The sequence below is a fragment of the Geotrypetes seraphini genome, chromosome 9 (assembly GCF_902459505.1).
Source record: "Geotrypetes seraphini chromosome 9, aGeoSer1.1, whole genome shotgun sequence".
Lineage (NCBI taxonomy): Eukaryota > Metazoa > Chordata > Amphibia > Gymnophiona > Dermophiidae > Geotrypetes > Geotrypetes seraphini.
Window position 1 is genome coordinate 14,018,608 of NC_047092.1, and position 17,881 is coordinate 14,036,488.

At 44.7% G+C, this 17,881-nt stretch overlaps 1 protein-coding gene across 1 annotated transcript in view; it reads left to right on the forward strand.

Annotated features, from left to right (window-relative positions):
• Window positions 1-17,881, forward strand: part of EXOC4 (exocyst complex component 4) — a 622,023-nt gene that overhangs the window by 124,634 nt on the left and 479,508 nt on the right. Inside the window, exon 9 of the mRNA XM_033958806.1 lies at window positions 6,305-6,393. Within this exon, the coding sequence (XP_033814697.1) occupies window positions 6,305-6,393 (89 nt within the window). The remainder of the gene's footprint in view (window positions 1-6,304; window positions 6,394-17,881) is intronic.

Genomic DNA, 17,881 nt, shown 5'->3' on the forward strand with positions numbered 1-17,881 from the left:
TTCCTTGTTCCAAAAACTGCTAGATATATCAATGTGCTCATTAACTCCAGATCCCATGTTGATCCTTAAATGTTCTGCAATCTCATAAAGGTTCTTCAATGCCCAATACCAAGCTGTGTTTTCTGTCACGCATCTTCAGGAGCTGTGTCTGTAAGGACTCCCAGTGTCATTGAAGCAGCTCAGGGGGGAACATACCATTCTCCTGCACACTTCACATCTGCCTTCCTCAAACTGCATGCATTGCTTCTATTGACCTACCTGTGGCCCTTGATGGCTGGAGTTATACGCTTATGCGTCAGTCTTCCTGGCACTTTGCACATGAGCATACATTACTGCAGGCGCCCAGAGGGGTCCTCTGCATAGAGGTGATAATCTGTTGATTTATAATTGTTTTACTTTGTGAACTGTTCTTAAATTTGTTAATTTAATGGTATATAAAATGTGCAAATAAATAAGTGTATTAAAATGGTCAGGCTGCTTATACTCTAATCACTCGATGTATAGGTTCAGGATAAACCTTGAACCTTTTGTATACATAACACTCAATTTAAAGATGTGGAGGGGCATAATAGAAAGAAACATCTAAGTCTGATTTGGACGTAGGGCGCTAAGTCGCCCAAAGTGACAGGGCATAAATGTCCATTCTCTAAAAATACGTCTAAAGTATATGTTTTTTCTGAAAATCATCCATCTTTATGTCCTAAGTGTTTGATCATCTAGATCACCACTTCGTCTATCTTTATACCTTATTCTCGACCAAAAATACGTTCAAGTCAGAAACGTCCAACATGAGCCCTTTTGGACATGGGAGGGGCAAGTAAAGTGATGGACTGGCTACCCAGTAGTGCTGCCTGATTCACGATTCGAATCAGGTGAATTGATTCGAATCGATTCAATTTCCCCAAAAATCGGCCTCCCGATTCAAAAATTGACCTTTCCCCCGTACCTTCCAAAAGCAGGAGGTGCAGCGCTGTCTCTTGCTGGCCATCTGCTGCCGCTCCTGCTTGAGTGGGAAAAGTCAGTCAGAAAGGCCTCCCCCAGCTTCCCCGCTCTTACCTACTTAAGGCAGCTTGCAGGCTCGTTGGTGTTATAGTGATCCCTGCAGCTGCCCATCGTCCTCAGCGGCACGTTCTCTCTGCTACATCCTGCCCCTGCTCTGACGTCAGGGACAGGATTGCGGTAGAGAGAGCGTGCCGTTGAGGACGACGGGCAGCTGCAGGGATCGCTATAATACCAACGAGCCTGCAAGCTGCTGTGTTAACATAAAAATAAGAGCAGGGAAGCTGGGGGAGGATACAGGCTTGCGGGGGGGAGCAAACGTTCGCGGCGGGGAGCAGGCCGAAGAGTGCCTTCATGGCAGGAGGGCAGGCCATTGTGGGGGTGGGGAGCAGGAGAAAAGAGTGCCTCATGGCAGAGGGGCAGGCATTTCTGGGGGGGGGGCAGGTCTTCACGGTGGGGAGCAGGCCGAAGAGTGCCTTCACGGCAGGGGGGCAGGCTTGTGCAGAGGGAAGAGAATGAAGAGTTCCTTTGCGGTGGGGAGGCAGGCCTGTGCAGAGGGAGGAGGAGGAAGGAGTAAGAGAGGGGAGGAGAGATGCCAGACCTCGGGTGAAGGGAAGAGAGAGACCAAATAAAAAAGAGGGGGAGGAAAGCAAAGGAGAGGTGCTGGACTAAAGGAGAGAGGGAGAAGAAATGCAAGACCACAAGGGCAAGGGTACAAGAGGGACAGATACTGCTCCAAAGTAGGTGGGCAGGGTGCAGGATGGTAGGAGAGATAGTAGGAGAAAGCCTGTACCTGGAGAAAGGGATACAAGAGGTAAGGAAGAGAGAAAGAAGCTGGATATGGGGAGAGATGAGATGCTGGACATGGAGGGAGCATAGGAATGGGGACAGTTGGAGAGGAGAATAGGGACAGGGACACAGAAGAGAGATGCTGGATGAAAGGGTAGTTGAGAAAAGGAGAGTTGGTGGATCTGGGGATGGTGGGGACCATGGCTGCAGCTGCGGGGGGATGGAGAAAGATGCCAGACCTCTGGGGGAGGAAAGGGAAACAGAAGGGGAGCACAAAGATGGAAGATGGATGGTTAGTATGGAGAAAGAAGAAAGAAGGAGAGCCTGATCAGAAGACAACCAGACCAACATGGGACCAACATGATTTGAAAAATAACCAGACAAGAAAAGGTCGGAAAAATAATTTTATTTTCTGTTTTGTGATTACAATATGTCAGATTTGAAATGTGTATTCTTCCAGAGCTGGTGTTGGACCGCGAACGTGAGCTAGGATTTAACAGAGAGAGGAAAAGTATTTTTTGTTTGTTTATTTTGTTTACACCACAGGACCAGTGTGGGTAGGAGAGGGTAAAGGGGGTGAAGAGGCTATAAAATAAACCCACCAATAGGCTGAATCGAATCGAAATTTTTTTCCTGAATCGGGCAGCACTACTACCCAGATATAACAAGAAAGCAGTGGGGCACCTTACAGGGCACTGCTGTGAACGTCACAAAAAGGGTGCCACATGTATATTTCACCATAACCCCCTTATAATTTATAGTGAGCCCCCCAAAACCTACTAGACCCACCTGTCTACAACTCCAAAAGCCCTTATAGCTGCAGGTGGCACTTATATGGCAGTACAGGGGGGTTTGGTAACCTCACATTTTGCATCATTAATGTAGTGGTTAGAGTGACTTATGGGCCTGGGTCTTCCTCTCTTTGGCCCAGTAACCCACCCCCCAGTTGACTAAAGCCACCTCTGTTCAGCTCTACTAGGCTTTCCTATGCCAGGTGCTGATGTTCCGGAGGCAGGTATATATGTTTTTATTCAAATTTTTTTATGGTAGTGTGAGGGGGGGGTCAATGAACATGGGGGGAGTGTGTGAGGGTCTGTATTTTATCTCTGCAGTAGTTATCTGGTCACTTTAGATAACTTTTGGGCACCTAGACCTGTGTTTAGATCGCCTAAGTCGCAACCTATAAGTTCCATCTAAGCAGCCTCGTCAAACTTTCGATTATCCCTGCAGTATGACTGTCTAAGTCAGCCCACATCCCGCCCTCACTACTCCTCCAAAAACACCCCCTTCTGCTTTGGGCGCACAGCGAGATTCTGAGGCCGAAAATGTCCCTGGATATGTCTAAAAAGCCATTTTGATTATCAGCACATGGACGACCTTTCCTTTTGATCATCCAAGCGTCGGTTTGGGCGGGTTTTTAGACTTATTTCTGTTTCAGTTATGAGCCCATAACATTTACAATAAACCAGTCCATCTCAGATTTGGAGAAATCATAGGCTGCAGCTTTATTAAATCTACAAGCCAGACAGTTTTTGGAAGGCACCTGAACCATGAACCAACTTGCAACACAGAGTAGGGAGTTATGTTATCCAGAGTCAAGCAATGATCCACCATGCTGCTGTCCAGCTAGGTCTCATAATGCTTCAGGTTTTCCGAGCTGCGGAGCTTAACACCCCCTCACCTACTGTCCAGTCTAGCTAGGTGCTACTACAAAGATTATCCATAAACGGTGTTCCAAATCCTTGGTTCACAACTAATGCAATGCTTTCTTTGTTGTTCTTTAATCTTAGACTGCTTATTTGACTCAAGTGCCTCCATCAGTATAACAATTGAAATTTCTAAGACTTCTTAGAAGAGAATTCTAGCACTGAGCAGCTTGAAAGCTAAAGGAACTTGTAAAGATCCTGGAATAACGCATACCTTTTGATGAAGGAAAAGTAAATGACAAATGGAACAGAAGACTTTAAAGCTTTAACATTTTCTAGAAAAGACCGTAATTGAATCATACTGTATATTCTGATCCAACTCGTTCAAACAAAATTTTAAAAATAATACAAGCCATTTAAAAATTAATTCAAGCTCTTTAGGGGAGCCAATGCAATTGAATTAACAAGGGGGTGGCACAAACTGTTTTATGGCACTTAAGATTCTACGTGCTGAAACATTTTGCGACATCTGAGGTTTCTTAACCAGCTTATTAGAAATATCACAGTATAGGGTGTTCTCCCTCAGAGACACTTTTAAACTACCTTATTAAATCACGTATTAAAAAAAAAAGTGAAATTCCCTAGTAATGGCTTCTTCATTTCAACAGACCAACATGTTAACTATTGGCCGGCACGTTTGCAACATTACTTCAGCACCTTGGATGGCAATTTTCCATTTGAAAGGATTAATGATTTTCTGTTCTAATGAATGGAAGCAGTCACCTTATTTTGCATTTAATTGGCCATGATCAAATGTTCCGTGATCAATAAGTCATGGAAGCTACATAAAGAAGAAATATAACAAATTGAACTTTAAGAACACAAAGAGGGCGAATAAAAAGCTGGTTCTCTACTTCGACGTTTACTGTGGAGATTCATTGGGCCTTATTGAAATAGGATTTCTTGTCCTCTGTTTATATTAAAACCAATCTTTTGTGAGTGAAGTTTATTATCTCACACGCTGTTTGCATATAAATAAAATATGAAAAAGTAAGATCCCCAAATTCAATGTGTCTGTTGATTGCATGATGTTTAGTAGGATAATGGTTTCAAATAAAAAAAAAAGAAAAAAAAAAAGCATATACTCCATTCAGACATCATTAGTTTGTAGTACCGTATATACTCAAATATATACCCATCCAAATATAAACAGAGGTACCATTTTTGCCCCCCTAATGGCAACTCAAATATAAACCGAGGGTTTATATTTTACCATTCCTCCCCTGAGATGCCCTACCGCCTTCCCTCCCTCCCAGTAGTCTTACCCCTCTTCTGCCCCAACCGCCATCAGAACATCTCCTAGTCCTTCCTCTCTCTCAAGCAAGAGTACCACCTCACCCCTGCCTGCGCTCCAACCCTCATCGGAATGTCAGCTAGTGCTCCCTCCCAAGCCAAGAGTAACATCTGTGCCCACACCCCTGCCCTCACCTAAACTCCTGCCAGAATGTCAGCTAGTGCTCTTTCCTGCCCTCCCAAGTGAAACTGCTGCTGGAAGTCTTCGTGGTCATTTTTACTGCAAAAGAAGAATGGACAGGAGTGAGTGGGGATTGCTCCTGCCCCAAAGTGTGGCTAGACCACCAGGAAATCACAGTAGGCCTGGGGGTGGGTGTTATTCTTACCTGGGAGGGAAGGAGTGCTAGCTGATGTTCCGATGGGGGTTGGAGCGCGGGTGAGGATGCGGGCATACGCTGATTGCAGCAGCAAAAGTCTTCCGGTTTGGGGGGGGGGGGGCGCTTGCAACAACAGAGGGGTGGGCAGACTCAAATATAAATCAAGACCCCCCCAAACATCTCAGTTTATATTTAAGTACTGTATTTTTCGCTCCTTAAGACTCATATGACCATAAGACGCACCCTAGATTTAGAGAAGGAAAACAAGAAAAAACCATTCTGAACCAAATTCTCCTTGCCATGCTCTGCACCAAATCCTACACTCCTTGCCAGGCTCTTTACCCTGTCCCCCCCATCTGGTGATCTAGTGGGGCTGGGACAGGGTACAGGGTAGGCAGGCCTAGTGGCAGGCAGGCAAGTCCCATACTCCCCTGTATCCCCCAGTACCTTAAATCATCTCCCATAGCTTTTAAATCATACCCCTCTGTACCTTTTTCTTTTTTAAACCCCGTGACTTTTTAATTCTTCCTTCCCTCCCTCGACAGCTCCGTACTATTTCCAGACAGCAGGCGCATAAGTCAGAGGCACAGAGGACAGGCACGAGCTTTCCGCATTCCCGCCTGGCCCTATGTCGTTTTATGAATGGCTGCTGGCAGTTCTCGTGAGTCCCACGAGAACTGCTGACAGCAATTCAGAAAGCGGCATGGGCCCAAGCGGCAGCGCGGAAAGCTTGATCCTGATCTCCGCACTCCTAACTCGTACGCCTGCTGGAGCCGTCGAGGGAGGGAGGGAAGGAAAAGTTTAAAAAAAAAGACCACCAGGCTGCTTGAAAAAGGGACAGCTGTGGCAGTGGCGGGTGGGGTTTTTGTTTTAAAAAGGTGGGCCTGCGGTGGGGGCGGGCGGGCGGTGTTTAAAAAGGTGGTGTTGGGGGGGGGGGTTGTGCAACTGTATGGGGAGGTACAAATTTTGTATCTTCGTTTCATATGATGCACTGAGATTTCCACCCACTTTTGGGTGGAAAAAAAGTGTGTCTTATGGAACGAAAAATATGGTATATACAGTAAGTACATTTGTTCCTGTGAGTCCTAGTTGTAGAAAGGAGGTCTTGTTGTTCACCCAGTTTTCTTTCTGCTTCAGTTGGGTTTTTGCACATTTCTGGGTTTAGGGCTCGCACCCACTGACTGCTGCTTTCCACTGCAGGTTTGAGTTATCCTCCCATGCCATCAGCATGAATGCTTATCTTCGGGAGCAGAGACGGGAGCTATACAGCAAGAGTGGAGAACTCCAAGGTGAGTTTGGAGGGTCACGGGATAGTTGTTTACCATTAATGTAGCAAGGTGGACGACGCCTTTGCTTATTCTCCTTCCTTCAATATGATGGCAAAGACAAAAGTGATTGTAGACGTAATCATTCTAGTTACCCTGTATGAGTAGAAGTTTAAGCTCGCTTGACTTTAATACAACAGTGCTACATATAGGGTGGGCCAAAAGTTAGGTGAATAGTATGTATTCATTATATCTTTTTATTTTACAGGTATTGAATAAGTATAATACAGTACTGAACGATAATCAAGTAAAAGTGAAACGATGTAACTGATACTAGACTATTTATTATTTCCAAAGTGCTACCAGATACATACAGCGCTAGAGACGGTCCCTGCCGGAAAGAGCTTACAATCTAAATTATGACAGACACACAGGACACAGGGGGGCTCAATATGTGGCCCTCAGGAAGGAACATACAAAGGGATGAAGAGGAGGAGAGGGTTGGGGCTACAGAAGGAACGAGAAACAGATATAGTGTATGACAAGATGGAAGTGTTAGGACCTAAACACAGCTTCGAAAAAGTGGGCTTTGAAGTTGGATTTGAATACCGCCAGAGATGGAGCCTGGCGAATGTTTCAGGCAGGTTGTTCCAGGCGTGTGGCGCAGCAAGGCAGAAGGGGCGGAGTTGGTAGTAGAGAAGAAGGGTTGGGGTGTAAGGAGAGATATTGAGGGATCCACAGGGTACACTTGATAACACTGATACAAAAACTTCACACGAAAGTGTTATTTGTGACATCTATAAAATAAAACCAAATGATGATAAAATACTGTCTACCTACCTTTGGTCCATCCTCTGAGTTGGCTGTTTCTTGGGTCCGTTTCATAGTCTCATTTTCGTTTTGACACAGTATTTGTCTATAGCCTTCTCTTTTATTTATTTATTAATAAAATGTATGCAGTTGCACCTTCCCTTGCACCTGGTTTTGAGTTTTCTTCTGTGATTTAACTGTTCAGCTCCTTATGCTTGTTCTTTTTGGATTTTGATTTAGGATTTCTAATAGATGTCTGATGGTTGGGGGTCATAAAAACCTGATGGCAGATAAAGGCCAAATGGCCCATCCAGTCTGCCCATCCGCAGTAACCATTCTAAGAGATCCCACGTGCCTATCCCAGGATCTCTTGAATTCAGACACACTCTGTTTCCACCACCTCTTCCAGAAGACTGTTCCATGCATCTACCACCCTTTCTGTAAAAATGTATTTCCTTAAATTACTCTTGAACTATCACTTCTTAACTTCATCCTATGCCCTCTCATTTCAGAGCTTCCTTTCAAATGAAAGAGACTCGACTTATGTGCATTTACCTCACACAGGTATTATATCTCCCTTCTGCCTTTCCTCCAAAGTACACAGATTGAGATCTTTAAGTCTGTCCCCATATGCCTTATGATGAATAAGGATAAGGATCTAATCATGCGCAGTCGATAAAAGCAGCGCTGGACCACTGTGCTAATATGAAGATGATAATTAAATTTACTATCAAAAGTGATTCCCAATAATTTTAAAGAAGATACAACATTGATAGGTTGAGTTTTGAGTATGAGGGGAATTTGAAGGGGAAGTCCATCTTTGATTTGAAAGATCCATTAATTTGGACTTTCCGATGTTCAAAGAAAGCATATGTGAGTCAAGAGTTAATTTTTTTCTAGTTTTTGATTTACGAGCTTTATTTCATTTAGGTTGTTTAAGTCAATCTGATGAACTAGTTGGACATCATACGCATAGGCGAACATCGTAAAACCTATAGATTGCCCTGATGTTAAGAGAGGGGCCAAGAAGATATTGAAGAGTAGAGGAGATAGAATTGAGCCTTGTGGGATACCATATTCAGTTGTAATTGAATCTGAGGATGTTGTATTAAAAGGGATGTTGAAATAAAAGGGATGGGACAACTTCCCCATGAGGAAAGGCTGAAACTGCTTGGATTCTTCAGCCTGGAGAAGAGATGGCTCAGGGGAGATACTGCATGATAGAGGTCTATAAAATACTGAGTGGAGTGGAATGAATATTTATTTGGATTTATTAACCGCCTTTTAATGAAGAGATTTACCCAAAATCAGTTTACAATACATTAATGGTAATCAGGTACTCTTTAAGTATTTACCCTCTGAATCGCTTGTTTACTCTTTTTCCAAAAATACTAGGACTATGGGGCATTAGATGAAGCTACTAAGTAATAGATTTAAAACAAACCGGAGAAAATATTTCTTCACTCAACCTCTCTGGAATTTGTTGCCAGAGAATGTGGTGAAAGCAGTTAGCTTAGCAGGGTTTAAAAAAAAGTTTGGATAATTTCCTAAAAGAGAAATCCATAAGTCATTATTAAGATGGCTTGGGGAAATCCACTGCTTATTCCTAGGATAAGCTTCATAAAATGTTGTTTGGTTGGTTTTTTTCAAGTTTCAAATTTTATTTTGGTTTGATATACCGCTTACAATTTATCCTAAGCGCTTTACATAAAACATAATCTAAAAAATTAATTTAAAGCAGGGAGACTAACATAGACAATTAAGCTAATGAGGGGGAATATTGCCAGGTACTTATGACTTGGGTGGCCACTGTTGGAAACAGGATACCGGGCTTGAAGGTCCTCAGGTCTGTCCCAATAAGGCAACTCTGTATTGCTGTGTGTTACTGTGTTAACATCAGCTAGATCTCTGGATCTGTTTACCAAAACCTATCTTTTTTATGGGCATTCTTGTCACATGTGGAAGAAGTCTTTTTCATCTGTTTGACCGGAAAGTTGGGCTTGTTCATAGAAAAATAACAATAAAGATCTTGTGGTCTTTCCGGTCAGTTTCTTTTCCTCTTCCTTAGAGATCCAATATAGTTGTCCAGGCTTTCTTGAATTCAAATGTAATGAATTAACACTTCCACAAAGGTCGGATGTAAACTTTCTGAGAGTGTGTAAAATTCAAAGTGCAGGTTTGAACATCCGTTCTCAATGGAGGAAAAAGCCTCCCACCTCCACAATGGTGGAATAAAGGTGGTAGAGCGTTCACCTCACTGGCTTAAAAAACCTCCTTAAACTAAAAGGACACTGCACTATTTTAGAATGTAATGAATGTACTGGGTGATAGATGAAAAAAACACCTTATCAACTTAACTTGACTTGAATGATCGGTACACAGACGGTGGCCAGCGTTTCACTTTTCAGCTACCTCTGGGTGTAATGTCTCCGATCAAAACTTCTGAACAGACGCTGAATGCGTCTCAAAACATCCAAAGATGTTTCCACCATTGTGGAGGTGGGAGGGCCCTTGGCTGAGGCTTTTTCCTCCATTGAGAATGGATGTTCATACCTGCACTTTGAATTTTACACCCTCTCAGACAGTGTACATCCGACCTTTGTGGAAGTGTTAATTCATTATAGTTGGTTTTCCACAGTATCTGAGTTGTTTGGCTATTTCTTGAATTCAAATACAGTTTTCGTCCCCATCACCTTCATCAGAAGCACATTTTTAACTGTGTGTTTGACAGTGGCATAGCGAGGGTGAGAGGTGCATGGGGTGGTGGTGCCCCTCACCTGCCCCCTTCTCCACCCCCACCCCATCCGTTCCTTCCTCCCCATCTGCTGCGTGCACGTAGCCCTTCCCTTCCCCCGTACCTTTTTAATGTTCGCGGCGCGAGCAGCATCCCCAACCTCTGCTGCTCACGAAGTAGCGTCAACTCTTCCTCTGATGTCATGTCCTAGGCACAGGTAACAGGATGTGACTTCAGAAGAGGTGCTGATTCTGGCACCAGCAGCAGGTTGGCGGTTGCGGCTTGTGCCGCGAACATTAAAAAGGTACGGGGAAGGGAAGCGGCGAGTGTGCATGGTAGGTGGGGGAAGAGTGGAGGACAGGAGCTGGCGCCCCCACCAAGAGGGTGCCCGGTGCGGACCGCCCTCCCCCTTACTAAGGCACTGGTGTTCGGTATGTTCTTGAGAGGATTTGTAGTGAAATTCCCTGCAGTTGGAAAGGAGTTCATTTGACACATTTCATTCAAGTTTATTCGGTGTTTATCAAGGTTATCTAAGCGGTTTTACAATCAGGTACTCAAGTATTTTCCCTCTCTGTCCCGGTGGGCTCACAATCTATCTAGCGTACCTGGGGCTATGAAGGACCGAGTGACTTGCCCAGGGTCACAAGGAACAGCATGGGATTTGAACCCACAATGCCAGGGTGCTGAGGCTGTAGCTTTAACCACTGCACCACTCTAGAAATCAAAATGTAGTAAAAGTGAACCACGAATAGGACAATCAAGCCATTGTGACATCACTGATAAGGTTGGCTCTTATTGGTGGACTGAGACATTATGATGTCACAATACCAGCTCTGGTTATCAGAGGCTGAAACTTTTCACACTATTTACTCAATTTTCTATATTGTTCTCCCAGGGAAGCTCAGAAGGGTTTACATGAATTTATTCAGGTACTCAAGCATTTTTCCCTGTCTTTCCCGGCGGGCTCACAATCTATCTAACGTACCTGGGGCTATGAAGGACTGAGTGACTTGCCCAGGGTCACAAGGAACAGCACGGGATTTGAACCCACAATGCCTGGGTGCTGAGGCTGTAGATCCAACCACAGCGCCACACACTCGTCCATTATTAATGCAGGAAGGGAATTTGGCAGCAGTGATATTCTACCAGAATCCTATGTAATTGTAAGGTCCACATAAGGCGGAATAAAAAAAAAAATCACTGCTTCAATGTAATTTGCTCTTCTAAGGATCTGTTGCTGTTAGTTTTCTTAGTTGGAACTACATAGAGAAGGGACATTCTCGATTGTGTGCGTTATGTTATTTTCTGTGGAGAAAGCAATACCGTGTTTTCATCATAAATTGGAAGGAAAATGGAACATTGACCTTTCTCTACTCGGTCATCCATCCCATATGATCTGAAGCCACAAATTGTTTGAAATATTCTGTGTACGGTAAAGAGATGAAATTCCTTCTGTTGTAACCCTTTTTGTAATTGTTTTTCAGGTTGCAGTCAGAGCTTTGATTAATAGTGGGTCTTGCTGTATTCAGGTTTGTTCAGCTTGGCTATAGCTCTGAGAGAGGATCTGAATATATGAAAGGGTTTTCTGTCTTTGCTCAATGTGCTTCACTGGCTGTATGGAGTATACCGTGGTTGCTTTGGATGAGAAATGCCATGTCTTCCTTTTTACTTTAGAGCTTTTAAGGTCTCGCATTTTATTCTGACCTGCCTCTTTCCATGTGTAGGATTTGATTATTTTTAGAGAGGAAGCAGCCGAGATCCTGATGGTAACAATCTCAAGTGAATATAGTATTTTATGAGAGGATTGTGTTAGTATTAACACTTTTGGGCCTGCCAGGCTAAGCGTAGGGTTCCTACCACTCTTTTTACAGGGGATAGGGCTACCTTGAAGTCAGCAGTGGTGGACATGGTGGTCTCAGCTATTGTTATGGGCATACTGTGCCCTTCCTGGCCTGAGTATTTCCAAACATTCAAGGTACTGAAGGGGATAGACTTAGTAGATAAGGACAGGTTGTTCACCCTTTCCAAAGTAGGGAGAACGAGAGGGCACTCTCTAAAGTTGAAAGGGGATAGATTCCGTACGAACATAAGGAAGTTCTTCTTCACCCAGAGAGTGGTAGAAAACTGGAACGCTCTTCCGGAGTCTGTTATAGGGGAAAACACCCTCCAGAGATTCAAGACAAAGTTAGACAAGTTCCTGCTGAACTGGAACGTACGCAGGTAACATAAGAACATAAGAACATAAGCAATGCCTTTGCTGGGTCAGACCTGAGGTCCATCATGCCCAGCAGTCCGCTCACGCGGCGGCCCAACAGGTCCAGGACCTGTGCAGTAATCCTCTATTTATACCCCTCTATCCCCTTTTCCAGCAGGAAATTGTCCAATCCTTTCTTAAACCCCTGTACTGTACTCTGCCCTATTACTCCCTCTGGAAGCGCATTCCAGGTGTCCACCACTCGTTGGGTAAAGAAGAACTTCCTAGCATTCGTTTTAAATCTGTCCCCTTTCAACTTTTCCAAGTGTCCTCTTGTTCTTTTATTTTTCGAAAGTTTGAAGAATCTGTCCTTCTCTACTCTCTCTATGCCCTTCATGATCTTATAAGTCTCTATCATATCCCCTCTAAGTCTCCTCTTCTCCAGGGAAAAGAGACCCAGTTTCTCCAATCTCTCAGCGTATGAGAGGTTTTCCATCCCTTTTATCAAGCGTGTCGCTCTCCTCTGAACCCTCTCGAGTAACGCCATATCCTTCCTAAGGTACGGAGACCAATATTGGACGCAGTATTCCAGATGCGGGCGCACCATCGCCCGATACAATGGCAGGATAACTTCTTTTGTCCTTGTTGTAATACCCTTCTTGATTATGCCTAGCATTCTATTTGCTTTCTTAGCAGCTGTTGCGCACTGTGCCGTCGGCTTCATTGTCATGTCCACCATTACCCCCAAGTCCCTTTCTTGGTTGCTCTCATTCAATAATATCCCTCCCATCGTATAGTTGTACCTCGGGTTTCTGTTTCCAACATGCAATACTTTACATTTCTCAACGTTGAACTTCATCTGCCATCTCGCCGCCCATTCCCCCAATTTGTTCAAGTCCCTTTGCAATTCTTCGCATTCCTCTTTAGTCCCAGCTCCACTAAATAGTTTTGTATCGTCCGCAAATTTTATTATCTCACACTTCGTGCCTGTTTCTAGATCATTTATGAATATATTAAATAGCAGCGGCCCGAGCACTGAGCCCTGCGGAACACCACTCGTGACCCCCATCCAGTCCGAGTAGTGGCCCTTCACCCCTACCCTCTGTTTCCTACCCGCCAACCAGTTTCTGATCCATCTATGTACGTCTCCGTCCACTCCATGGTTCTTCAGTTTCCGGAGTAGACGTTCGTGAGGCACCTTGTCAAAGGCTTTTTGGAAATCAAGGTATATGATGTCTATGGGGTCTCCTCTGTCCATCCGTTTGTTAATTCCTTCGAAGAAGTGCAATAAGTTCGTTAGGCACGATCTCCCCCTGCAGAAACCATGTTGGGTTGTTTTCAAAAGTTCGTTTCTTTCCAGATGTTCATCGATGTGTTCTTTAATCAGTGCTTCCGTCAGTTTCCCCGGAACCGAAGTCAAACTCACTGGTCTGTAGTTACCCGGGTCACCTCTTGATCCCTTTTTAAAGATGGGCGTGACATTGGCTATCTTCCAATCCTCCGGGATCATGCCTGTTTTCAAGGATAGGTTGCAAATTTGCTGCAGTAGTTCCGCTATCTCCTCCTTTAATTCCTTCAGAACCCTGGGATGGATTCCGTCCGGACCCGGGGATTTGTCAGTTTTAAGTTTTTCTATCTGCCTGTGTACATCATCAAGGCTCACTTCCATGGATGTTAATTTTTCTGCTTGATTTCCATTGAATATTTGTTCAGGTTCCGGTATGTTGGTTGTGTCTTCGTTTGTAAATACAGACGAGAAGAACATGTTGAGTCTTTCTGCGACTTCTTTCTCCTCCTTCACCGCTCCCTTCCTGTCTCCTTCGTCCAGCGGTCCTACCTCCTCCCTAGCTGGCTGTTTCCCTTTAACATATCTGAAGAACGGTTTGAAATTTCGTGCCTCCCTGGCTAGCCTCTCTTCATACTCTCTTTTGGCTTTTCGAACCACACGGTGACATTCTTTTTGATACTTCCTGTGCTCCTTCTGGTTCCCTTCAGTTTTGTCCTTTTTCCATTCCCTGAATGAATTTTTCTTATTGCCTATCGCTTCCTTCACTATTTTAGTCATCCATACTGGGTCTTTTGTTCGACCCTTTTTGCACCCCTTTCTGAATCTGGGGATGTGCAGATTTTGTGCCTCGCTCACTGTGTCTTTGAAAAAAGACCAGGCATGTTCTACTGTTTGCCATTTTTTGGAAGTGTTCCTAAGTTTCTTCCTTACCATTTCCCTCATTGCTTCATAGTTTCCTTTCCTGAAGTTGAAAGATGTCGCTATGGTTCTCTTTCCGTTCGGTATGCCTACTTCAACCTTGAACTTGATCATATTATGATCACTGTTTCCCAACGGTCCCACTACTTCCACTTCCTTTGCAGGTCCCCTTAGTCCATTTAGGATTAAATCCAGAGTGGCATTTCCTCTCGTCGGTTCTCTAACAAGCTGCTCCATGAAGCAATCTTGTATAGCCTCCAGGAATTCTGTCTCCCTAGCGCATCTTGAGCTTCCAAGACTCCAGTCTATCCCAGGATAGTTGAAGTCTCCCATAACAACTGTGTAACCACTTTTGCATTCTCGCTTCATCTCGGCATCCATTTCTTTATCGCTATCTCCGGTTTGCCCGGGTGGACGATAGTATAGGCCCATCTTTATTTCATGCCCTTTCCTACCCGGTATTTTAACCCATAGCGATTCCAGTTTGTTGATCATCTCCGCTGTGTCCATTCTTGTCGATTGTATGCTTTCTTATACGTATAGGGCTATTCCTCCTCCTTTCTGACCTGACCTATCCCGGCGATAGAGCTTGTACCCCGGCAGTGCTGTATCCCATTTGTTTTCCTCATTCCACCACGTTTCAGAGATTCCAATGATGTCTATGTCCTCTGCATTGGCCATGGCTTCTAGCTCCCCCATTTTGTTTCTTAAACTCCTTGCATTAGTATATATGCAGTTTAGATCCTGGCATTTTGTCGTCTTCATTTCTTTTCCCTGTGCTTCAGTCTTTGGTGTCTTCTCTTTTGCTACAATCTTTCTAACCTCCTCTTCTGGGTTAGTTGACTCCTGTAATTTGTCTCTTGTCTCTTCCCTGCCTTTTTTCCCCTTAGTATCTTCACGGGATACCTTCTTCCGAATCATCGACGCTAGGTCGACTGTCGGCTTTCCCCTTTCTCTTAGTTTAAAGCCTGTTCTATTCCTCTCTTGACGTTGTTTGCTAGAAGTCTTGTTCCCGCCACGCTCAGGTGCAGTCCATCTCTCCTGTAGAGCTTGCTCTTGCCCCAGAACGTTGTCCAGTTCCTCACGAAGTGGAACCCTTCTTCCTCACACCATCTCCTCATCCATGCATTTATTGATTGTAGTTCTTCCTGCCTTTTCACATCTGCCCTCGGTACCGGTAGGATCTCTGAGAATGCTATCTTCTGGGTCCTCATCTTCAGTTCCCTTCCTAGAATCTTGAACTGTTCTATCAGCGTGCCTCTTCTGTAGTCTCTCCTGCTGACATCATTCGTCCCGATGTGGATCATTACTGCGGTCTCTTCCGTCTCCGCTCCTTCCAGGACCTTCCCAATTTTGTCCACGATGTCCTTGGTTCTCGCTCCTGGGAGGCAGGTCACCAGTCGATCCTCTCTTCCTCCTGCTATGTGGCTGTCCACATGCCTCAATATCGAGTCTCCCACCAGGATCGCTGACTTTCCCTTCTTCAATTTTCTTATCGGTCTCAGGTCAATGTCCTCGGTGTGCTTAGCTCTCTCTTCTTCTGGGCATCGACTAGCCAATTCTTCCCCCTCGTGTGGTATTCTTCTGTGGGTGTCTTCTTTGAGGTCATCTGCTTCTTGCTCCCCCTTCCAAGTTGGTGTTGCATCATCTCTCATCTGGAGTTCGTTCTCTTCCACCCTCCTCCTGTATGCTTCCTCAATGAATTCCTCGAGTTCCCTGACTTCCTTCTCGATGTGTTTCTCACTCCTGAAGTCTTCAAATGCCCTGGTAGGGTCCTCCGTGGTGTAAAGTCCTTCTAGCTCCTGTATCTTGTCCTCAAGTCGCTTGACTTCTTTCTTCAAGCTTTTCAGCTCCTGACACCGACTGCATACGTATGACTGTCTCCCCGAGGGGAGGTAGTCATACATATGACAGTCCGCGCAGAACACTGGAAAGCTAGTCTCAGTGAGGGCGCTGGTCTTTGACCAAAATGGCCGCCACGTGAGCGGACTGCTGGGCACGATGGATCACTGGTCTGACCCAGCAGCGGCATTTCTTATGTTCGTATGCTCTTATAGTTCATAAAGTGAAATGCATAATTTTCACCAATGTGGAAATATATAGTTATCCCCTAAAAGTACAATGTTATCTTTAGCAACAAAGCTAAACAAAACTGCAGTAATAGGCTGGGTTGATGACTTAGCAGTAGTGCCGACGTAGGGTTACCAGATTTTTAAAGTTAAAAAAGGGGACACATGACCCTGCTCTATTCTGCCCTCAATGATGCCCTGAGCCTATCACCTCTTAATTTTATCTTATGCCCTCTCATTCCAGAGCTTCCTTCCTTCAGATAAGTTGCATCTATCTGTACCGTTCTTCTCCACTGCCAGTTCCAGACTTCATTCCTTTCCTCTTGTTGCCCCATATGCCTAGAATAAACTACCTGAGTCCTTGTGTCACACCCCGTCCCTTACCTTGTTCAGAAGAAGGCTAAAAACCCACCTTTTTGAGAGAGCTTTCAATCCATAACCCTGGCCTAGTCTGGCCCCTTCCCCGGTCACGCCCCCTCTATCATCTTCCCTGAGCTTGGGGCCATGATCTGTGAGGCCTCGGGTATGCGTAGATGTGATGTGATGACATTGAGCACTTAAGTTCAACATGATCGCGTCGCATCCACACAAGCTCAGAGACCCCCCCCCCCCGACGCAGCCCCAAAACCAAAACCCTGATGGGCACCCAGACAGTCCTCTAAAAAGAGGACATGTCTGGGTTTTCTCAGTCATCTGGTAGCCGTATGCTGAGGATCTCAGTTTGATTCTAGCGGGCTCAGGTCTTCCCTTTTCAGGCCAGCCAAGGCTTGGGTTATCACAGAGACTTAACTGACAACCCCTGGGGGAAGGGAAGATTTCCGGTCATCATACAGTAGTGCCACCTAGTGGCCGAACCTAAGGTCCATATTAGGAAGGAAAAGCAGTTTGTGGCTGAGTTGGGGGAAAGACTTGTATAAAATAAGGGAAGAAACCTCTGGGTAGTTATGAATGAAGACTTACGGTTCCATAACCCAGCAAAGACTGCATTTAGTTGTTCTGGAAACCCCCAAAGAAGCTGGAGAAAAATTTGTCAGGAAACAAAGTATGAATTTGAATATCTTGGTAAATTGGACCCCCGAAGTTGGCGTGATGCTATTTCTGCTTTATGCCTCACGCTGTGGAGCCACAGGCTCTTCTCAACTGGATCTGACATGTTCAACAGAGAGGAGCTTTAATAAGCAGCCAGAGCCATCTTCATACTAACAGTGTGGGGGCACTTTATTCTTCCAATGAATCAAGACAGATTTTGGTTGACGGGGTCTGAGGCGAGGAGCATTCTTTCAGCAGCGTTAAATCATGAAAAGGTACCTTTTATGTCACCTGTAGGCCTACGATTAGAAGTAAATAACTGGGATCAAAAGTGCTGCATTATTGTAATTTGTTGGATTGTGGGACCCATGTGAAGGCATTTCACCAAATGTTATCTAAAAGCCGAATCATAAATAGCCCATCTGTTTGAAGGGCTGTATAGTTTTGTTTTCATCTAGCATGCAAGAAAT